Source organism: Chenopodium quinoa, unplaced genomic scaffold (genome assembly GCF_001683475.1).
Source record: "Chenopodium quinoa cultivar QQ74 unplaced genomic scaffold, ASM168347v1, whole genome shotgun sequence".
Classification (NCBI taxonomy): Eukaryota; Viridiplantae; Streptophyta; class Magnoliopsida; order Caryophyllales; family Amaranthaceae; genus Chenopodium; species Chenopodium quinoa.
Window position 1 is genome coordinate 2,904,883 of NW_018745080.1, and position 24,988 is coordinate 2,929,870.

The 24,988-nt window shown below is 34.7% G+C and overlaps 1 protein-coding gene and 1 pseudogene across 1 annotated transcript; one reads left to right on the top strand and one right to left on the bottom strand.

Annotated features, from left to right (window-relative positions):
- Positions 1 to 1,556: 1,556 nt before the first annotated feature.
- LOC110709807 lies at positions 1,557 to 19,483 on the bottom strand (annotated as a pseudogene).
- A 2,290-nt stretch (positions 19,484 to 21,773) lies between these two features.
- On the top strand, positions 21,774 to 24,200 carry LOC110709808 (tRNA pseudouridine synthase A, mitochondrial-like). Its single transcript, XM_021888060.1, has 2 exons — positions 21,774 to 23,319; positions 23,421 to 24,200. Exons 1-2 carry the CDS (start codon positions 22,040 to 22,042, stop codon positions 23,872 to 23,874), a joined length of 1,734 nt encoding a protein of 577 aa, XP_021743752.1. The 5' UTR covers positions 21,774 to 22,039; the 3' UTR covers positions 23,875 to 24,200.
- The last annotated feature ends 788 nt before the right edge of the window (positions 24,201 to 24,988 follow it).

Consider the following 24,988-nt stretch of genomic DNA (forward strand, 5'->3'; position numbering starts at 1 on the left):
CCAAACAACCCCCGTACCAGCCACAAAAACCCAGGCCACGATCTCCAAACAACCCCACGAAATTGACCTCTACGAAACCCACCACCACCTCCAAACAACCCCCGTACCACCCTCTAAAACCCAGGCCACCACCTCCAAATAATTCCCACGAAATTGACCTCTACAAATCCCACCACCACCCCCACGAAATCACCACCGTACCACCCACAAAAACCCAGGCCACCACCTCCAAACAACGCCATGAAATCAACCTCTACGAAACCCACCACCACCCCCACGAAATCCACGCCCACAAACTCCCAAAAATCCAGCGAAATTGTTGAAGTTGAAGAGAGAGAAAGAAGATTTGTAAAAAAATCAAAGGGATAATGAGATTGAAAGAGGAGAGAGAAAATATGGGGGAAGATGAAGATGAATGAAGATGGTTTTGGGTTTCTTGAATTGAAAATGAAGAGTTCATGAATTAGATTAGGTTGGTTGGGGTGAAAATTGGGTGAGAATTAGTGATTAATAAAATCTAATTATAGTTAGTAAATTGTGTTTTAATTTTTTAAATGAGGGTAAAATTGATATTTAACTAGTTTTTTTTTACTAAAAGAGGAAAGAAAATAGAAACTTGCAAATAATTTTTAGCGGACTAAAATGGCAAAAGTTGCAAATAAAAATTAACGGAGGGAGTATATAATATGAGTGAGGTTTCCACTTTTAGTAATGAGGCACTTAAAAAAATGGACATTTTTGAGAAGTGGGATACTTAAAAAAACGGAGAGAGTAGTCTAAAATATAGAAAATATTATTAAAAAAAAGGGAGAAGTTACTAAAAAAAGGGAAACTTTTGATTTATTTAAACATGGAGTAAAATATTTCCCCCTCTCACATTATACCCACTTACTACTTTTTTTTTTTTTATTATTATTAATTATTTGTTTCCTCTCACATTCATTATTTTTCAATAAATTATTGACTCCACTATCTTTCTTTTACAATTCTTTAATACTTAAACTACCCGACTAACCTCTTATTTTATTTAAATCAATTAAATTGTCTAAAACTATATATCAATCAAAATGTAACACTTATAAAACACGAAGGGAGTATATGTAAGATTTTTGTAGATTATAAACTTTTCTCGCTACATATCTTTGATTTGGGAATAAACCATTATTTAGAGGCGGACCCACGAGGGAACAAGGGATAGCACAAAAAAATTGTTGATCAAAGAGTCCGGTTATTAGATTACCGGTCTCTTTAGATTCGGCCATAGGAATGCCAATTGCCAAACTGTCGTTGCATTCTAGTTTTAAGCCAAAAGAGACCTGTTATGTATAAAAATAGGTCTCTTAAACTAAAAGAGACCTATTTTATATAATAATCAGTCTCTTAGGTTCTCTTTTGCTTCTACTCATATATGTCTTCATAATAGATTTGTTTTCACCCATTTATTTATTTATTTTTTTTTTTTTTTTTTTCCTGAACGCTCACATATAAGTTATTAAAAATTATTAAATAATACAATCTATGATTTTTAAATTATATTCCCTCCATATTTTATTACTTGCTCCACTATTCTTTTGCAGTCGTATTTTTTTACTTGCTTTATTTCCTTTTTTGGAAATCTTTCCCAATATGTTACTAAATTCTTCTTTTCTTAGTGGACCCTCAAGACCCCAACTATCATAATTTAATATTTTCATATTATTTCTCCATCTAACTATCATACCTTATTGGCTTATTCTTCCACCAACCCTACTTCCTTCATATTTTATTATTTTTTACTAATTCTCTTAAAACTCCGCACATAAAAAAATAGAGCAAGTAATAAAATATGAAGGGAGTAAAATAAATATATACTAAACCTTTAATAATTTCTAATCACCGTGCATGATACCAAACATAAACCAAGGAAGTGTATTTACTACCCAACAAATTAATTGTTCAATAAGGTGATATCAAGAGCTTTTTCTAATTGTTCAATAATCTATTACTAGTATCAAAAGTAATACGGAGTACATTACTTGTCTAGTTGTATCCGTGAGCTAAGTTAAGGTTAGAAAGGGCCTTCCTAGAATGGCTGTCATCTTACCCTTGTTTTTGGTGTAATGTTGATGTTGTTGCTTGTACTTTTGGTTGATAAATTTAAATATTTACTTAAAAATTATAGTAATTCGCAAAATAAATGGATCTATTACACCAACAAAAAAAAAAAAAAAAATCTATCTATTCAAATAAAAGAAAACCATGTATCTATTAGTTTGTAACTAACACACGTAGTAGATCATAAAATATGTTGCTTGGACCAACAATATGATCTTTCACTAGTAAGGACTAAGGACATCCTATTTCCTTTTACTAGCATCCTCAGTTTTGATGTATACGGGTATCATTCCCTTTGGATTAGGAGCTGCAATAACAACATCAAATACTTGTTCTTTACTCCAATCCTGTCATGAAAACAAAAATACCATAAGATTTCAGGAACAAAATAAAAAGGATTAATTTTACAAAAATAACACAAGTTTTCAGCAAAACAAAACATTGTTTAACAACATTATAAAATGGATAATATAATGGTTAATATAAAAAATAATACAAGGTTTTAGAAAAATAACACAAGTTTTTAGCAAAATACACAAGGTTTATCCAATATTTTAGCAAAATAGCACATTTTTTATAAAAACAAAAGGATTAATATGAAATTTACATAGGGTGTAAGAAGAAAAGAAAAAGTTCATCAACAAAATAATACAGGAATAACAACACAAGTAAAAAACAAAAGAGGTTTAAGTAAAATAACATTAAGTTGTTCCTATAATAAAACATTAAGTTCTACTCCCTCCATTTTTAAATACTTGCTCCATTTTTCCTGTGCACGTATGCCGATGCTAATCTTTGATCAATAATATCTTTAATTATCAATAAGTATAAATTCTAACAATTGAAAATTAATAATTTATTCATTAAGATGATTCCAACAAACACCCACAAGATTATACTTGTAATTTATTCATATGTATAAATCACAAACATTAGTCAAAATAAGACAAATGAATAGTGCAAAAAGTAGAAATGGAACAAATATTTAAAGATGGAGGGAGTATGTTAATAGGACATGGATAAAATTGCGGAGTGTCCGTATTGACATTACACGACACATACCGTAACCGTGTCCGACCCTTCATTGTGCACTCGGACACTTCCTTTAAGAGTGGAGAGGAAAAGAGAAGCATAAAGAAAAACACATCTTGTTCGAAGACCAACATTGATATAGAGAAGATGGAGAGATAAAGACTACCATTTATGGATAGAATTCACCAAGGAAATAACTAAAATAGCAAAAAAATAGGGGTTGACGTAATGAAAATTTTAAACCTTTTGTAATATATAATTTATTTATATAAATTTAAGAGACATATTGATGCGTCTCCGTACGGCCATACTCGTGTCCAAATATTGGACCGAGTCCCCGAGTCCTGTCCTAAAGTTTTGGAACTTGCCACATCAGACACTCGGACATGCGTCCATGTCTAACACCCGTTCCAGAGTCCATGTGACATAATGTTGCAAAATAACAAAAATATCAATTAACACAATGTTAAAGCAAAATAACACAAGCGTTCAACAACATACAAGGTTTAAGAAAAATGTAAAGTACAATGTTTAAACAAAAAGAACGGAAGGGAGGCATTCTTTAGTTAATAATGGAACTATGGAAGTGCAATACAGAAGGGTAAAGGGAGAGGAAATACCAAGCTAGAACCTTTTTCATGCTTCTTTCCTAGTAATCCTGTAATTCAGACATACGGAAAAGTAAGAACATTTACAAGTTTAAGCAAATCTAAAACAAAAATTGAACAAAGTTGGTATGTGCCTGGCCATTTAAGCATCATCATATGTTGAAGAATGGTGATCGTGTATGATTAATCTGGTTGCTCATTTCCCTATTTCTGCCGATGAGAATATTTTCTGTCTATCCTGATTTTTGTCTGCTTCTGTTTGTAGCCGTTATTTTGTAAGTTTCCTAGGAAGTCTCCTTGTGGTGTGGTGTCACAATGTTTATTGAATTTTCTTGCTTTCAATGTAACTTTGTTTTCATCAAATAAATTAAGTCAAGTTGGTTCAAAAAAAAAAATATTAAGTCAACTAAACGCCATGGTCAAAGCTACCTTAACCATCCCCATACTAAAGTTTTTTTTCTGTAACCTCTTTCAGTCCAATATCAAAGTCTCTTTTCCCTACAAGACATGCATCTTACCTCCCTCTGCCCTCACTGCCCAAAATCATCATCTCAATAGACTTCATTTTACGAGCTGATGCTAATGCTGAATTGTTAGCACCAAGCCTTTCCCCATACTTTCATTCATTATGCTCCCTGTCATCTTCATGCCTTTTCTATCCATTTCCCACCTTGTACTAACATGGGAACTTTTAGGGTCGATTTCAGTATGTTTATGCTAGATCTACCTTAGGAAGTGAAGTGATACATGGCATAACATAAACGAAGAAAATCAGCACTCGAGTCCCTTTAATAAAGCATAATGAACTGTTGCAGAAATGGCCATGAATGCAATGCTTACTATTGCCTTCATGAAACCGCAATTTCCAAAAATTGGGGTGTGAAACTAAGTATATAAGATATGTATGCATTTAAAAGCAGAGGGTATGTTAGAGATATAAGATATTGGAACTCATATCAAGAGCAAGTTAGATCTTGGGGTTGTTTACAAAAAATTTCCCCCTGCCGGTGGGTATAAGAAAAAGAAGAAAAAAAAAAACCCACCAGTGGGATAAACTTTTAGTTAAATTAAAAAAAAATAAAAAAAATAAATAAAAACCTTCCCCTGTGCAAGTTTTGTTCTGTTTGTTGGTGAAGAGTAGAGTTTGATGACTTGATGTATTTATATCATGAGTGGCTTTTGTCACTATTGATTGAGATTAAGTTGCTGGACGGCATACATGAGTTTTTTTTTTTTTTTGAAACGGCTCTCTTGTGTCGTGAGACAAGATATATTGGTTCTCCTTGTGCCATGAGACAGGGTTTACTAGTTGGTTCTCCTTGTGTCGTGGGACAAGATATATGGGCTTTCTTGTGTCGTGAGACAAGATATATTGGCTTTCCTTGTGCCGTGAGACAGGGTTTATTTGTTGGTTCTCCTTGTGCCGTGAGACAGGGTTTGTGATTTGATTCGAGCATGATTTTGCTCCTTTTGATATAAGTTTGGTTTTGCTCTAAAATAAAACCAATAAGAGATTTGAGTGTGGTTTGCTTTAAATAACCAATATTTGATTGGAGCTTTTGATCAGGGAAAAACCAATGAGTGTGGTTTCCTCTGAAAAACCTGTAATCCCCCGTATTTTTAAATAACTTATAAATTTTATTTTATTTTATTTATTAATATTTATTTGTATTTTTCCGGAGTTTATTTTAAAAGTTTCAAATTAGTTTTGGGTGGAAAATTATTTTATTACAATAGGATTTTTGTACCTACATCCTACAATTCATGATCATAAAAACAAAGCCTAACCCATTTTATTTATTTAATTGGCCCATTATTTTCATGAGGCCCAATTTTACCCTACAACTCTCTCTTATAAATATCCCTGAATCCCGAATTTCCCACACAAAAAGGTTAGTCTTTATTTCTTTTCCCTTTATTTTATTTTCCCTTTATTTTTCTTTTCTTTATTTGCCTTTTTTTTCTTTTTTTTTTCTTTTTCTTTCTTTTTCTTTCCTCCTTCCTACGTGAGTTGCTTCTCACTGCCTCCCACAATCTGCCGCCAGCCACCTGCCGCCTGACCGCCGGACCACCGGCGACGCTGCCCACAGCCGGCAGCCCCCTTTCCCCTTCTTCCTCCTTTGTTTCCTATTATTTCCTTAATGTTTATGTAATTAATTTTGGGTTTTTATTTTGATTGTTTGAAATTAGTTTATTTAGTATCAAAATCATGTTTTTGATGTTTTAAACTAATAATTTCATATTATAATGTTAGTTTTAATTTTCAGATTTTGTAATTATAAAACCTAGGGTTTTAATTTATTGAAATTGAGATTTTAGGGTTCTAACGAGCAATTAAATTGGGGCTTTTGTTCCTATTGAATTTCTAATGATTAATTAAGCATAAAAACATGTTTTAAAGGAAGTTTTAAGGAGTTTTTAATCAAATTATATTGCTAGAAATTTATTTGGGTATTAATATTTGATTATTGGTTGTTTTCTAGGAGGTGATTATTCTCTAGGAGACTTTTAAGTGATTAAAAGTGGCACAAAGGATTGTTTACACGAGGTACGTACATGTCTATTTCGTTGTAAGTAGTATCATGTTTAGGTACCAAAAGAAAAGAACTTAGTTTCATGTTCAGAAAACTCTTGGATGGAAACTGTTTGGTTAAACATTGAATTAATTCAGGTGCTTATGTTTATGAGACATGTTTTGGTTAATATATTATGTGTATGGAATTATGGATGCAAGCATGTTGAATTATATTGGATTAATTGTTTGTATGGAATGTTGATACAAGCATATTTTTATTGGATTGGTTTATTAACCACATTTGGAATATTGAAGTATTGGAATTGAATGGTTTAAGTGCAATGAATTTATTAATTATTCCATGAGGTGATTATTATTTTATTTATTACTCAAGCATGACTTGTTAATATGTTGAGTAAAGGTGGATTAAGCCGAAATGGCTAGGTGGGTTGACTATGTTCAACAATTTTGGAGATCTTGAAAGTTTAATGGAATTAAAGGTCAATTTGTGATGTGATCATCATTGTCCTAAAGAAGATTAAAAGTGAATTATATGTATGATTATTATGTATGGTTTACTTGAATGAGTCGGCTATTAATTAAACTTGCAATCACGTAAAGTGAAACATTAATGAGCAATAAAACTCTGGAAAGCGTGCACTTCTAGAGTATTGACAATTACGGGTTGGGGTACACGGTGGTAACCCGTGGCTTTTCGAGGCTTGTTTGATCAACATGTCCTCTTTTCTTTTGATATTTACATTTTTATTTTATAGTGAAACTTAGATGGGATCCTAGACTAACTTTGTGAGAATGGAGCCGCGCTCATTCTTGCATCGCGCTATATTTTTATTTTAAATGGTCATTTGAGACCAAAATGGTTTGGTGGATTGGACAACCTCGTCTATTGCTTACTCCAAATTAATTAAATTAATCTTGAAGAGTCAAGTGGTTGGAATTGGTTAGTAAGTATGTAGAGTTGATTGAACTATTTAAGTGAGGGTCTTGATTAATGAATTCGTGATGTATGTTTATTTACTTTAATTAGTTGAGCATGCTAGGTTGGTGCGTTGGTGCTTGTATGTACTCAGCTTTGCTAATTGCGTGCTTTTGTGTGTGTTTTGTTTTGGTCATAGCCTTTGCCTTTCAGTGATGATCCAAGTATTACACTTGTATTATTGGGGAGCAGCATTGCATAGGTTAGCTTGATGATGTGAAGTTTGGGGATTTGGTAACGCATTGTCAAAGGATTGGTGTGATTGAGAGTATTCGTTCTTTGTGTTGAATTTATTTATGTTTATTATTTCATTCATGATTTGAGTTTTGAATATTGATTTAGTTTTAAATAAGGGCTTTTATGGTTCCAGTTTGTAAGCTTTGACTTATTGGTTTTCTAAACTATATTATTTTAAGATTTAAGTTGGATTCCGCAACGATACTTTGATAAAGCCTTAACGTTTTAACACGTGGAGGTAACATGTCAATAGTTCTCCACTATTTTATTTAAAGTAAGTGGTTTAGAAAAGGGAGAATTATTGGGGTGTTACAAAACCAATATTTGATTGGAGCTCCATTTTGCTTGGGAAAACCAAAATTGTTATATTTGCAGGTTCGAAAAGAATAACGTTCCTACTTGATTGATGACTGATGAGTTTGAAAAAGATGAACGTTCTCATCATTGAAAAAAAAAATGAAAATTTGAAGGCGACATCACCAAAGTAGTGCATCTCGGTTTCAACAAAGTGAGGAATTTCCAATCGCAACGTACGTGTTACTACCGTTACAATTGCGAGAGGGTGTTAGAGATATAAGATATTGAAAAATATATGTGTGATATATTTTCCGTAGATATGATTAGAAAAATAATATAGTTATGATTATTTATGTTAAGATAATATTTAGCGAATATATCTTTAGGATTTATGGTTATGGTAGTATATCTTTTAGGAAGATTGTTTCCTTATCTTATAAGCTTAGGTTTTGTATAAATACTCTACCTAATAATCAATAATAAAAAAAAGCCATTCTATTATTCTCTCTTTCACCTTAATTTGTCAGCAAGAGTACATGTAAAGTTTCCAAAGGATCTAGCAATGTCCAAAGAGCTCAACCATTATTAATCAAAGCCTTAATCCCATAAGTGGGGTCGGCTATATGAACCAAAATTGATTAATCCGTGAAGTCATCAACCAAAATCTTACTCCTCCATCTCTTACGATCCAATGCCTCATCTTCATGCAAATCCATATACTTCATATCCTTCCTAACTCCTTCCAACCAAGTCATTTTCGGTCTCCCTCTCCCTCGATTAACCCCTCCATGGTCCCACTCTTCCACTCTTCGTACCAGTGCACCCTCAGGTCTCCGTCTTACATGCCCAAACCAACGCAGGCAATTTTCCCTTAGTTTGTTTGCAATGCCTGCGGCATGCCACACCTACTTTCTTGCGAATAACCTCATTTCTGATTTTATCTCTTAGAGTGTTCCCGCACATCCACCTTAACATGCGCATTTCTGTAACCTCCATCTTTTTAATGTGCTCCTTCTTAGAAGCCCACATTCTGTACCATAGAGCAACACTGGTCTTATGGCCATTCGGTAAAATTTTCCCTTCAACTGTAAGGGAATGCTTCGGTCACATAACACTCCCGTGGCCGCTCTCCATTTAAGCCACCCTGACTTAATCCCGTGGGCCATGTCTTGATTAATGTCCCCATTTTTCTGGATGATCGACCCAAGATATTTAAAACATCCACTCATGGTCAAGTTCTTTCCATCCAAACTCACCACATCATTGCTTGTCCCTCTTTGAGTACCAAAGTGGCATACCAAATATTCAGTCTTACTCCGACTTAGCTTGAACCCTCTAGATTCCAACCTTTGCCTCCACTGCTCCAACTTGCATAGAGCTCAACAGCCATAATAATGCAAGAAATTGAAATCCTATTCTTCACTGCACTTCGTACCAGTAAATTTAACCTGAATTTAACAAGCACCAGAGAGGGCATGGACTCAAATACCTCTAACTTTCTAAGGTCATTTAGTCTTCTAAAAAAGGCTATGTCACATGAAACTGTCTATTACACGCCATTGGGAAATTACACCCTAGTTCTAATGTAACAGATACACACAGTTGCAGTAACGAACTCATATAGCCTGATACACAGTAATTTACGGACGGATTGCTTTACAGTTACATAATTTCATTTAGTAGAAAAATAAAAATAAAGTACATGCAACAAAACAGTTAATCCAGCCCTACTCATTGTACAAAGAAGTGGATACAAATAAAATGTGAGACACAATTTACAAAAGCATTCAGATAGAAAGTCACCTGAAGCAATAGATTCCCAATGCAGTTGTGATTTCATTGATGACTGATATTGCAAAGTGCAAGTACAGACAACCTGGGCCAGACCAAAAAGGTCCTTCAGGATAATGCAAAGCAACACCGAAACAGTAAGAGAATAATTAAATGCATGTTCACCTTACTCCAGTCCCCAAACGATATTTTAAGAAGATGGAGGAAAGCCAAAAAATAACTATATACTGAGTATATGAGTATTTCATAAATAACTTTAATTGCATTTACTAAATTTATTCTACAAGCTGAGAAAATTTCTCCTTCATAACATTTTGAGTTAGGAAGGCAAGGTTAATGTTAACACACGAACAATAAATAATAAGCTGATAGAAGTAACCAAAAGGAGAAAACAACTAGCTACATAAGAATAAATTTTTCATACCAGTAAATGCACAATAACCGAGCAGCACTAAAGACTCGTCAACTAATGGAACTCTGCGAACATGTTTAAAGGAAAAAAATTAGTAAGTTGATGTCCTGAAAATTGAAAAAGCCAATAGGTAAATCTCCTACCCGTCATTCAGCCTAGCAGTCAAAGCGTTTGCAATGGCCAGAGGGAGATACAACAGAGACTGAAGCAAAGTAGTCAAAGAGTTAGTCAACTAAAATGCAGAACAGGAATTGATTTAGAACAAAAGGGAGAAGAAGAAAAAAACACAAAAAACTCAGTATACATTGCTATATTTCTTCTTAGGAATAGCTTTCAATAGGGGTATTCAACAAGCAGAGACCCAATTTTTCTTTATTTGGTCTGTCCAAAGGCTCCAATATAGGTTGACCAAATGACACAAAGAGAGTGGAAGAATCTTATTACACGAGCCAATTTATTTATCTAATTCAAAGCTTGATGTCCATGTAATAATCACATTTTAAAAAAAAATGTTGCATACTTGCTAATACAACAGATAGGAAAGGCCCTGCTCTTATCTTCTCACAAGAAAGATAGAAATTTTCGGTGAGGAAAAGCCATGTCTACATGGACATTATATTCTCTACTTAAACTCAGGCTTTCTAGATTACAATCTGCAACTAGAAAACAAATTAATAAATGAGTTAGCTAAATCATTTTCCTTGAATAAAATTATAAATGAAAGTCAAGTTCATTTCTACCTATTAAATCCTGGATTCACATCAAAATGGGATGATATATAGGGTTTTAAATTGAACCACACAGTTTCAAAATTGAATTTGTGAACTGAGTCAACTAAACAACTACTCAATCCATCACTTAATACTTTTCGCAATTCCTAAATGTAGATTTGACTCATGTGCGTAGATATCTCAAAGGGATATCACATATACTTTTGGGTAAAGAACAATACCCTAACAGAGACAGATCTCAACTAATGTATCCCCCGATGCTATAATTGCCCACTATCATATTTATAAACTTCAACCATCATATGTTTTGCTACCTATATATATATATCAGCCTTAGTTTTCATGCCAAATCCTAATGAGAAAAGGGCCAAAGGAAGTCATTGACAAACCTTGGGAAAATTACCCCCCCCCCCCCCACCCCCACCCCAAACCAAAAAAAAAAAAAAGAGAGGACATACAGATCAATGTTTCTTATAGATTTTCAGTGGGATCCTAGTGTAATTTGATTTTGTCTAACTTACACATATTTTAAGATCAAATAAACCAGACTCAAAAAAGGCTCCCTCTCAAACAGAAGCATATTCTTTAAAACAAAAAATAGGTTACAGGCTCTCTCACAGATCACTAAAAGATATAGAAATCATTGGTAAGGTATCTGTCCCCGAGAGAATATGTAAAAAGCAATTTGCAAACGATAAGCCTAGGCTTGACAGCACCAGTTGACATATAAAATTATTAAAAGACAACCCAAAAATAGATAAACGCACATGAGAATGGAACATTGCAAAAAAATACACCAAAATTAATCATCAACCAGAATCCATACCATACACATGCTAGTTTTGAGACCCTTTGGCTCATCACACAAATGAGACAAAATCATCCTTCCCTGCAAGTAAATACTATTGCATCAGCAAATTTACGATAGAAAAAGTACTATGGTAAAATACATACTACAGACCTACAGTATAAACAATATGCACAATAATCTAACTACTAGAATATTTCGGAAAGTTACCTCAAGGGGAAAAATAAGGTTACCACATAAATGTTCACTTACCACAAGAAAACCAAATGCAAGTCCAGTTCCCATTACAACGAGATGGGGATAAGTCCCAATAAGATCAGATGGAGAGAGATAATCCCTGCAGAACCATCACAGTTGCTACATTAAAACAAGGGAAGAACCACCACAGTTGCTACATTTAAACAAGGGATCAAACGACCAAAAGCAAGTGAAGGTCAGTGAGCTATACCACACAAGGACTCCAACCAAGAGCACCACAAATGGATAAAGCTGACATTAATATCATCAATAATGAGCTCCAGATTGGAAAAAAATAAACAATTAAAATATATAAACAATATAAATAATACTAAGCATAAAACAATTATTACCATAGCTAATGCAAGCGGCATACTTCCTTTCTCAACTTAACTACATTATAGACATTCTGTATGCTGCACAAGAAGCAAAATTAAGATGAGAACATTCCAGGCAACAAGAGGTTAAATGTCATGCTGATACAGAACTTGTTTCAGCACATCCATTGAAATGATTCAGTACAACACCAAATTAAAGAATAAAATAACTGCAGGCAGTATATCCCTGTTTCTGTTGACCACATTATTGACATAAACTAACGCAAGCAGATATACAGGGTAAATTCAGATTAAATGTGTCCATGCATAAATAAATTCCTTGTTTTAAGCTACACCTGAACTAGAACCTCACATCCTATCCCGATTCAGCATGTAAATTAAGTCAGTTTAATTTTCTACGAAAAAGGAGATGATGTGCACATATATGATTGATATACATAGAAAAGAATACCAACTTGAATGCAACAGTAGGTATCACACCCGAAGCTATCATGAGGTACAACGCAACTTGGTATGTTGGGATCCCTAAAACAGAAAGCAAAGGAGGGTGTCAACATTCAAGGATGCATCTACCGAAAGTAAAATGATAAAGAGTAATTAGCCTATTTAATAACCTAACACAGATACACATCCATCTTAGACCCAAAAATCAAAGGCCAGAAATGAGGGAGAAAGAAAAATAAAATTATTATGTCAGGTATTTCAGATAGAAGAAATATAGAGAAGGCAAACCCGGCTTTTACAGTATTAGGCAAGTCTCATGTAGATTATAACATGCATGGATCCATCTTAAAAAATGACAACATTGACCAGGATAAAAAAACTACAAGTTTTACTACATAACAAAAGAATCACAGGTTATCCCAAAAGCCCAAATATTCATTTGCTATGTAAATGGAAAGAAATAAAAACATCAAAAAAAAAAAAAAAAATCAAATTCAACATTTACAACAGGACTACAGCTATCAATTAGGACATACAATAAACATTCTATCCTAACCATTCTAAAACTCTAATTTGGCTTACCATAGAAGAATACATTACAATTTTTGCCTAAAAAGAGACTAACATGATAAACTCAATAATAAGCAGCTGTCCAATCAAAAAAGGCTCCCTGTATATCTATGCACTGCAGTAAAAGACACATGACTTTCCACAGCCTACAGAATTCAGACATTCAAAATTCTTTATGATACAACCAACCTAAAAAAGGCAATGCACATCACAATCTTATACTTTCATGGTTCAAGTAATGTTCTATAGTATATAGATCATGCTATATGGAAAGCAATAAGCTGTACATAGGAAAAGTACAAAAACATCTAGTCCAAAAGTGTACCAAGTTAACATGTACCACACACCAGATTGTATGTTTCAAATCGTTTGCAAGAAGTTGAGCAAATTAGGAAACACTAACGTAGGTCTATTGGATTCTTATAAAACAGAATGCAGATCGATTGATGTTTAGGTTGGATGATTTATCAACCCTTAGCATGCCAACAATTCATGAACACTTGAAGGAGTACTAGCTAAAGAAGCATATATGAGTAATTTACAAATATAAAACAAAAAAATGATAAATAACTAGACTTATATTAAAATAAAAAAATAGTCACATAATTTATGTACACGCATTGCACACTATATGTGTTCACAAGGGCCACAAATCCATAAAATACCCATTCTGTTGTTAGTGTCATTTTAATTCTGTTGAGTTACCCTGTAAATTTTGGTCCCTTAAATAACATTAAAGAGTAACTTATGCATGATGTCGTAACAGATACTGTGCAACTGGTATCAATGCGACATTGCATGGACAACAAGTTAAGGATACATAAACCTAATCTTCATAATATGCACCAGAACAAAATTTAGTTATTTATCAAACACAACTTTGGAATGTACTCAGGTTCTTTGCTACGTTACCACTGAAAAATGGCACCCAGCTCAAGAAGGGTATTGATGCTCCAAACTGTTGAGCCCACCATTCAGCACCTAATAAGCAGCAAAATTTAGAAAAAAAAATAATTACACAGTGAAACATAAGTTTTCACATGCATGCATCAACAAAACCCTGTTGTAAACAATGCAACCAATGTCACTATCTCAGACAAAAAGCACCTTACTGCCCAGGTTCCAACAGTCCCACCAATAATACATATTACATCTATGCATGGATAACCATTGATTTTCCTCTGGGTTCAACATACTCTAAGAAAATTACAAATGCAAAAACATAAAAAGATCAAACTTAAAATTCTGCCAGCAGTATTCTACATTAGCAACCCTTATATCAGAGAAATGAAATATAGAGATATGTTCTCACGCTGAGCATTGTAATTGTCCAATGCAGCCAATTAGAGATATACATCACAAAGTACCATAAATTAATTACAAGAATACTCTGTAAGTTGATTGAATCAGATTGTATCTAACTAATGACCAGTCAATCACAAAATATAATTCCTAAACAGCCAGTGCCAACATAGGTTTCTTTTTCAATAAAATACACAAGAACATGAGGTGCCAATCAACTAAACACTATAGTGATGTCTAATGCATGTGAATTGCATAGAAATGCAATGAGTGCTGCTGTAACTCTCAAGTTTTGCAGCGGCTTACCTACAAAAGTTGTGAAGAAGTGACACAAGTAGATCAACATGAGACCTTCAGTAGGTCCATTGATTACAGGAAGGATTAGCGTATTGGTGAAGTAGCTGAGCATCACAACCAAAAAAAGAGGGGGCCAGTCAAGTTGCAAATCAGAAGGAAGGAAAAAGAAGATTTGAAGATTTAGCAAAGAGAAAAATATAAATGTCATCAAGATGGGTTGAGGTCCAATACACAATAACACTCGTAAAAAATTACAAAAATTGTAGAAATATTATTGCAAATAATTAATGAAAGATATCAAATTCATTTTTCTATAACGAAAATTAATTTATTTGTCTACATAATTGTCAAAAATGGTGGTGCAGGTCATGGTGGTGCAGGTCATGGTGATGAATAATAAGAAGAAAAATATAGGAATTCTTCAAAAGGTAGTAATGTAATTCTAACAAGGTAATACACAAAAATTTTCTTTTGGCTCACTTTTTTGTGTATTAGCTATAGTAATGTGATTCAGATTTCAGCATAAAGCCCTACCTGATGAAACTAAAGAAAGTGCACTATAACAAAAGACAAATAACTCTGTCAATGATTTGCCATTAACAAAATGAAAAAATTGCAAAATGTACCTACATCCTGCAAAATCAAGACTATCACAACTATCTCAGTTGATTCAGGTAATAGAGTAGCAAAATTTAGACCACATACTGTTCCCATGTTGCACCATAAAATGGAATAGCTGCAATTACCCAAAACCAGAAAGTCGCTCTTCCGCACATAGCAGTACTCCCAAAAGCAAGAGCTTCAAACTGAGAGGGAAAATTTGGTTTAAGGCCACCTGTTTTAAGAAAAAAACATTAATGAAAAGGAACACACTTACAGCACAAGCGAGAGCATCACATCCTGCAATGAAAGAATAAACATGTCAAAGGATACATCATATAAGTTTCAAACATTTGTAACAAATGAGAGATAACTTGACAACAACTATAAAAGTAAGCCAAAAGGGGGAGGAAATAAAAAAAACAGCTTAGAAACCTACCATGGTCAAAAAGCTCGCCCAACGGACTTGAGGAATTGGTACGTCTTGCTTGCTTTCCGTCTACAGCATCAAAGGTCTACAGTGTAATCGAAAAAGAGGAGAGAATAAGAAATTTGATGGCAAGTGCAATAAACATCACATCACAAGTGAATTTTGTGCGTATCTAAAAACAAAACATCTAAAATATAGTACATTTATAATCATACTACTCCCTCCATCCCTCATTTGTTTTTCAAAACAGTGCTAATTCACAAAGGAAAAAACTATGCTTACAAGCAAAAATCCTATGATTTGCAGAGGCTTATACATAAGAGTTGTGAAAATCACCAAATAATAATAATTGTAGCTGATTAGAAGTTAAAATCATAAATGTAATAACACAATGTGTTGACAACAAGCATCTCTATGCTCTATTTGATGTTAGACTAAACAGTACTTTATGAAAGGGCATTGGGTTTTAAAGTTGGAGGAAACAATAATGAGGGTTTATATTTTTCAGATTGGGAAAATAAAGATAAAAGAGAGAGGAACTGATAAAATCAAGTTAACAAAACTGAAGTAACAAGATAACTGAATATTTTTTATTTAACAAATAAGAAACAGGTTATGATGTCACCCACAGGGAAAACTATCCTGGTACAAAAAGAGCAGTAATCCATGCATGAAATGAACCCATCTAGGTGGTGGTGAATCCAGAAGAGGTGAGTATAGCTGAAAATGAAGACATTTTTGTGATTCATTAGCAAGCAACATAACAGATTCATATCTTTCACCAAGCAATCAAGCATGAGAATTACTAACGATTTCAACCATCTCTATAAATAACATGAGCACTTCATACTACACCAATCATAATGTAACCAAATCTAGAGCAAAATATATTATAAATGAGCTAAACTTGGTACTATCACATACTAGAGAAACATTCACAACTCTCACACACTTTCATAACTAGCAAAGTCAATTGTAAAACTATTATGGGTAATCAGGCCATTTAATCAGTCCGCTAGTATTAGTACATTTCAACTGTTTAAACTTAAAAAATACTCTGAATCAAAATGCTACATAAATAACACACAAGGAAGAAAAATCTGACATAATGCTACAAAACCATCAAGATTAAGACTGAAGCAAAGAGAAATTTCATTCACTTACATATCCAAGCAATGCAGAAGTCATCAAGAACATGAATCCAGTAAGTGTTATCTGCACCAAAAATACAGGTAGCCATTTACAAAACCACAAAAAATCACGTTGATGAAGCAGAACTAGTAAGAAAGTGCAGAAAATTAAGAGAAAGAGAAATTAAAAAAGCAATTGAGAGATAATTACCATATTTGGACTGAGAAGCATCCACATATGGAAAAGATGCACAAATGAAGGTAGACGGTTAGTAAATTCACAGTGAAGTAAACAAAGCTCAAAGAAAAAAAAATTATAATACAATATATTCAAGAAACCAACAAATGCACCTTAACTTTGAATGCAAAATAAACATAAGCTTGCTCTAAATCCAATGCCAGAAGAGTGTTATACTTTGAGATAACGATGAACTAAAGCTTAAGACACAAACACATGCAATATCAAATTTACCCGCACTATTAATGGTGGCTTCAACCAAAGGACCCAACCATAATAAGCATGTGCCTATTTCCTCCCCACAGCACAGTTCATAACTTCCTGAATCCGGCAACTATATTCAATAAGCTAGTTTTAAAGAAAGGTCAACTTCTTGAGATAGCCCCAAATGATACACGGCGATATTATAACTATAGGAGGGTGACAAAATTAGTTCAATAGTATTTTTCCTCCATTGATTGAGAATTTCCTAATTTCAATCACACTAACCACATTTAAGAACCACAATTTTTTTCTTGTTTTTTATCAACATAGAAATCAATTTCAAGTTTCAAATTGATGGAATCAAGAAAATATACACTTTGAGGGCAAATCTACTCAACTATTGTACCATAAAAAATAAAATGAAACTAAAAAGATAAGAATAAGATGAGAGAGGATACTTACGGCATCCAAAGAGGGAAAATATGCACAAATCGACTCCAGAATGACTGTAAAATGTACTTGGCCGTGTATGAGTGATCCTCGCCGCTATACTTGTATCTATGTAGCGCAGCAACACCATGAGCCCCAATATACCCCATCTTCTCTCTTTCAAATTATTAGTACTTCCAAAAATTCAGATACTTCAATACTGCACAAGCAACCTACACAACACATCAAACCTACAAATCAGTAACCAACTCTGCAAACCATCCGAATCACATAACAGTAATGACGAGAGAAAATTTATTAAATTTCCGGACAATATAAGATATCGGATAAAACTGCCCCCTTAAACCTCTTTATACAGCACCCATTTTCCCTCTATATTGTTTGAGTAAAGAGATTCCATCCAAATAGGCAGAAATCAATTAATCAATTTAGTTAAGCTCAAGTTCTATGTAGCTCCCGATCAATTATCACAACTCTCAGTAAAAACACACTTTTCTAAATGCAAACACGAAGAATATGGTTTAGCAATTGACATCAGAATATCATGGCAGAGGTATGGTTCCAAACTACTACCAACAGTAGATTAATGCGACGAATGAAATGCACTCAAGTTTCTTTACTCTACATGACGAAGCCTCCTAAAACACCTATAAACTGAAATGATATAGCCTAAAAACGGCAAACGGCTATTGCCAAGGTAAAGCATGATACATGTAGGCATAATAACCTTAATATCTCCCAGCTTCAAATTAAGTTCAAAAGTTCAACAACTATCGGAATTCAGATAAACAAGTCTCTTCTTATACTCAATTCGAGCATCAATCACACGAAACTACAGCCCGCCTAATCGCCTGTCTTTAGACTTAAGGTTTAATGATTAACACCTTAGCCAAAGTTTCCATATTTCCTCAAAGTAACTACATATTAATATATACACAAATTCGTAAATAACCCAAAAATTCAACAAATTAACGACAATTTCACTAATTTGATGCCAAATAAAATGAAACTACACATTCATCACAACACTAAGCATCAAATAAAATAGAAATTAGATTAAATTTCACAAATTCAGGCTCAAATTAATCTCACTTTTTCACAAACAATAATTCCAATGATACGAATAAAACTGTAACAATACAATAATGTAATGAGTTAAATTTTGGAATAAATTACCTTAAACTGGAGATTATAGTACGTTGAATGAAATTAATTAATGTGAAATAAGTGGAGAAGTTACTGGAAATGAAGGAGTAAGATACGATCGATTGAAATCAGGAGAGAGAAAATGATGAGTAAGCTAGAGAGAAGTTAAGTCACCGGAATTAATAAACGACGCCGTAAAATCCGCAGGAAACCACCGTTGGCGGTGGTAGTTTGAAGAGAGAGACAGTGAGTGTTCGTTGGTTGGCCCGTGCATGCGCGTATTAGTTGGGGTATGACGACAGGACTGAGGGAGACAATGATTGAATGTGTGTGCGTTTTTTTTTTTTTTTTCTCTTTTTTGAGGGAAAGTTTTTTCTTTTCTCTCGTTTATTACCACGGGAGCACGGGTACATACGGATATACAATACATTCTTAATGTTTCGGTCATTATTAAATTGAATTCCTAAAACAGTTTCAGATAAGTATCAAATTAATTTATCATAAAATTAGATCATTATGATCAGGAAAAGGAGCTGACATAAATCCCGTCAAAAAAAAAAAAAATTAAAAAAAAAGCTTCCTACATGCAATTGTAGATTAATGGATTTAACTAAGGTGTAATAACAAAAATTATTCTTGAACAAAAGTAATAGCATTTGGCCAATTTTGTTGCTAAATTTCACTGTCAACGAGTATTTAACCTTTTAAACTTGTTTTTTTTCATAATCTTTTTAAACAAGATTGATTGACATTTCCAAGGAAAGGAAATACCTCAAATAGAAACTAAAGTCTTCAATTGCAAGTGTAATCTAAATTTAAATCTCATATTGTATTTCGTTCATTAGGTTTCTCATTATTTTTAATATGTTATAAGACAATCAATAAAAGTGTTGTCTTTAACCACATCACAATTGGGCAAGCCTCGATTTCTCGTATTAAGAAATGTTAAATGTTTTACTTTTGGCAACAGTTGTAAATAATAGCAAAGTTATCAATATTTTATCGTTCTTTTTGTTGCTGACTCGCAAAAATCAATTTAATGCTTTTTTTTTCGTTAACTTCCATCATCTTCTATGTCCTTTCTTCTTTCCCCATTCTTCATTCTTCCTTTATCATCAACAATGGTGGACAATGCCAACACCACAACAAACACCATGTCCAACATCACCAACACCATAACAAATTTCAACACGAACACCACCATGAACTATGAAAAATCCTAAGAAAAATATAGAAACTAAGGGCATGGTTAACCTTGAAAGGTAAGTTTCCTCAACTTCCATTGATTTTCACGACCTCCATTGTTGCTGAATTGAAGATTTTTCAAGTTCGCATCTTAACGTGTCAATTAACAACATCAGCCCAACATTGTGTGACTAACTTATGAAATTACATTACTACCCCCCACTTCCCTGCTTAAAAAGACACAAATACCTCGTTGAGATGTTTGCTATGTTTATCAATAAGAGAAACATGAAATACCAAGAAAAGCTTGGTGAGAAACTCACCTTGTGACTTTAATGTCACGAGTTCGAGCTCCACCAATTACAAAATTCTTGGGAGTAGGGGGATTCCCTTACCTCCCCTACTCTCAAACATGACCTGCGGAGTTGGGCTGACTAAACCTGTGAGAGGTGCCGACTCAGTAAGGTCCTTCATCTTACCTAAAAAAAAAAAGAGAGAAACATGGAATTAGCCCATGACAAGCACATGCACTATGTTTGAGCCTGGCTTTGGTCTCTGGTTTGATGGTTGTACGTGTCTATAGTTGCTAGTTGCTTCACCCCAATATGTTGATTCAAGCAGGAGTAGGAGAAGCTGTATTGGATGCTATCCTTTCCTTCTTAAACTCTGGAAGTTTGCTTAGGGAGGGGGCCAATTTATCGTACTTGCTTAGTGTGTCCTCCTTTCGTCGAGTGCTCTTCCCGATTCACCGGGCTGTTAGCCCATAGTAGGAGAAATAAGAGTGTTCTTCCCTCGCCTGGGTCAGTTCACCGGGAGGATCGCCCTCCCAATTCGAAGTTTTTTCCTGGAAGCGACTCTCACCGAATCTGTTCTTGCCTTGCTCAAGTCGTTGGTCTTCAAACAAACCTCTCGTGACGTTTGGTCTTGTCTTCAACCAAATTTCTCTCAACAATCGCTTGCTAATGCTAGTAATCTTCGCCAATTTTGCTGATTCAACTTACTCTTCTCAGGAAGCTCCTAATCTCACTGGCAGTTGAATCATGTCATTTAGTTCGATCTGCTCGTGTGACGTAAAAGAGACTGACTTTATGTGGTTAGCCCTTTTGACACTCCATTTAATCTTATCATGATCCATGAATACAAAAAAAATGTAATGCAATCAAACAATGAACCTTTTTTGGGGGAAAAAAACATTATCAACTTTTGGTTACTTCGCTATCACACTTTCCACGTACATAATTTTTGTCAAAACAGTCCTGTTCATTTCACTAGTGTAAGAATATGAGATGTTATAATAATGTTAATTGCTATGAAATACACAACAAAGATATAGATGCAATATTCGATTGAATTACTATATTGTCAAAAAAAAAAAAAAAAAAAAAACTCTTGTTTACTTTGCCTTCTCAGCACTAACATTTAGATTTTTTTTTTTTTTTTTTTTTTTTTTTTTTTTTTTTTTTTTTCACAAAACAATAACCTTGTATCAAATATCAATAGTAAATACAAAGTAACATGAAACATTACAATTATACTGGCAGCCACAAGATTCGAAATAAAGATACAAATGCAATTAAAGAATATAGACTATTTTGCTAACAGAATTTACATATAATTGACTCTTTATTACTCCGCCATCTCAAACTTATTATTTTTTTTTTATCTTTTGTTAAAATAATATTGAAAAATAGAATAAATTTAGTAAAATGAGTCGATATAAATCACATATTGATTAAGCATTTAAGCCAACATGTAAAAATCACTTCGATTAGAAAAATTACCCTAGTGAAAAATTGAAATTCCAACTTTTCTAATTTAGGGTTATTAAAAAGTTAACAGTAAAACCCCCATCACTCTTTTCTTCACACTTCTTCGAAAACCGCCCACCTGCAAATGGACGAACACCAAACCTCCATTACTTAAACCTCCAACCCACCACCTTCACCATGGAACCCGAACCCGAATCCAAACCCGAATCCAAACCCGAATCCGAACCCCAAAACCCACCTCAATCTCTCTCCTCTCCACTCCCTCCACCGCCAGACCTCCCGGAAAACCAACAACCACCCTTCAAAAAACCCAAAATGTCCTCCACCACCGCAACTTCCGACGAAGAAACAACCGTCGGAAACAGACCCCTCCGTCTAAAGCGCCGGAAAGTTGCCATCTTCTTCGCTTATTGCGGGGTAGGATATCAAGGTATGCAGAAAAACCCCGGTGCAAAAACCATTGAAGGTGACCTTGAAGAAGCCCTATTCTTCGCTGGTGCAGTTCCCGAAGCTGACCGCGGGCAGCCCAAACGGTTTGATTGGGCTCGTTCTGCGAGGACTGATAAAGGGGTTAGTGCCGTCGGTCAGGTTGTTTCGGGCAGGTTTTATGTTGACCCACCTGGGTTTGTTGAAAGATTGAGCTCTCATCTTCCTCCTCAGATTAGGATTTTTGGGTATAAGAGGGTAACTCCTTCGTTTAATGCTAAGAAGTTTTGTGATAGGAGAAGGTATGTGTATTTGTTGCCGGTTTTCGCGCTTGATCGTAGCTGTCACCGCGATAGGGTGAGTGTTTTGGCGAGTTTAGGGTCGGAGAGTGAGCTTGTTAAGTGTTCTGGGTGTTCTGAGAGGGGTAGGAAGGTTATTGGGTTGATGGGTAATAGGAGGGATTGGGAGAATGGTGGGTTTGTTCAATCAGACATTTCGTCGAACAGTTGTGATGCATTATTGATTGCTGGTGAGAATGAGGGGAATGATGCTGGCGCTGGTGTGGTGGGTTGTGATGTTTCGATTCAATCAGGCATTTCGTCGAATTGTAATGAGAAAGAGAAGATTGAGAATGTAGAGTGTGATGTTGTGATAGAGAGTAAGAATGGTTCTGAAGTTTCGAAATCGGAGTCCGTGGTTGTGGAAGAGGAGTTGAGGGAGGAAAAGAAAAGTGAATTTAAGTATGGGGAAGAGGAGAGAAAGAGGTTTAATAGAATACTTAAGCATTATGAAGGAACACATAATTTTCACAATTTTACCACCAGAATTAAGCCTGAGGATCCATCAGCAAAACGTTACATCGTGTCGTTTGAAGCAAACACCACTGTTACGATAGATGGGATTGAGTTTGTGAAGTGTGAAGTTATTGGGCAGAGCTTCATGCTTCACCAGATACGGAAATTGATTGGGATGGCTGTGTCTGTAATGAGGGATTTCGTTCCTGAATCGATTTATGAGAGAGCATTTGACCAGTAAGAATCAGAAGTTTAAAGAATTTTTTGGCTATATGTTTAACCTGTGATTGAGAAATGTTCTGTTCTTTGTTTAATGTGTTTGTGTACTGAATTTTCAGGGATTTTCGCATTAATGTGCCTACTGCCCCGGAGGTTGGGTTGTACTTGGATGAATGTTTCTTCACCTCATATAACAATAAGTGGAATCACACACACGAGGAGGTATCGATGAAAGAATATGCTGAAGAAGCCGAAGAATTCAAACTGAAGTACATATATTCCCATGTAGCCCAAACTGAACTTAAGGAAGGATCTGTTGCTGTTTGGCTACACTCCCTAAATCATCGTAACTATCCTGATTTCCGCCCTTTTAGTGATGAAGTGGAGAGAGCAGCTAACAATGAAGTGGGGAGGTCAGCTGATGATCAAGTGAAGGCAGCAGCTGATGATCAAGTGAAGGGAGATGCTGATGACAAAGTGGAGAAAGCGGTTAATGATGAAGTGGAGAAAGCTACTAATGATGAAGTGAAGAGAATGACTGAGGGAGAGACCATGGATGTTCGTTCCTCTTAAAAAGATATATTGCTATACATTCTGATGTGGTAAATGAGTAACATTTTTGGTTTCCTGTATTGATTTCGTATTCTTATAGTGCAAGGCTTTGTAGGCCAACTAGATTCTGTGGTACGGTAGTAGGCTAGTAGCATAGTAGGAAGAGTTGAAATGGGGGGAGTATTTTGATCCTCCTGACCCCCTAATCAACCACACAGATGATATTGTACTTTGCGACGAATTCTGAAACTTCTGTGTTTTGTGTTATGTTCCTGCAAATGAAATGTAGTAGGAATTTAGAGGATCACATTCAAGAGGCTCTTTATCACCATCTTAAATTTTTTTAACTTGTCACTGATTTATTGCTGTTATTTGTTGAAGGGTTCATCACATGTATCCAGAAATCATCCTGAGATATGTACTGGCTGAATTGGTGTCAACTATTATCTAATAGGCCTTCTGTCCAGAGTAATTGTCATGTGAGTGGAATTGAAAGTGTTAATGATACAGATGTAATTAGCACCAATTTCTTTCATACACATCTATGGTTATCTTATGAATATTCTGAATCTGTACCTATGTTATTCAACTGGAAACTTGATAAGACAGTAGATACTTGGTGCCGTGGTATAAAGGTCAGACAAAGTTACCATTTTCATGGGAATTTTGTCATGCTTAGTCTAGTGCTTCAGAAAATGAAGTTGCAGTTGTAACTTTCGAAAACAAGGCTAATGCAGGCGTGCCTATTCCACAGCAAAAAAGGAATTTGCAGAATCACTGATGAGGTGAACCCTGCAGCCAGTGAGAGTAATAGTGTATCAGATAGCTCTGAGGAGGTGAGTTATGACTTATGAGGAAGTTCCAGATGGTCAATCCTCAGAGCCTTTGAAAGATTGTGAGCAGAAGGATATGCTACTCAAGAAAGAAAGACTCTTCTTTACCTGTCTTTGGAACAGATAGTGGGCACTGGGCAGGTATTTGTGACTATGCTGTATACTCTTATCTGTTTCAGTTGATTTTCAAGTTCTTACCCATCTGTTTCATATGATTAATCGGTTTACTCCAAAGAGTTATATGGATGCCCAGTAGTCTTAAATCACGTCCTACATTTTGTTGGTGATAGTTTAGAGGAAGG

What these genes read in the sequence shown, in the direction of transcription:
- LOC110709808 (XM_021888060.1), top strand. Translation starts at nt 22,040, where the DNA reads ATGGAACCCGAACCCGAATCCAAACCCGAATCCAAACCCGAATCCGAA. An exon ending in TATGAGAGAGCATTTGACCA is followed by an intron (nt 23,320 to 23,420) that starts GTAAGAATCAGA and finishes CTGAATTTTCAG; the next exon opens with GGATTTTCGCATTAATGTGC.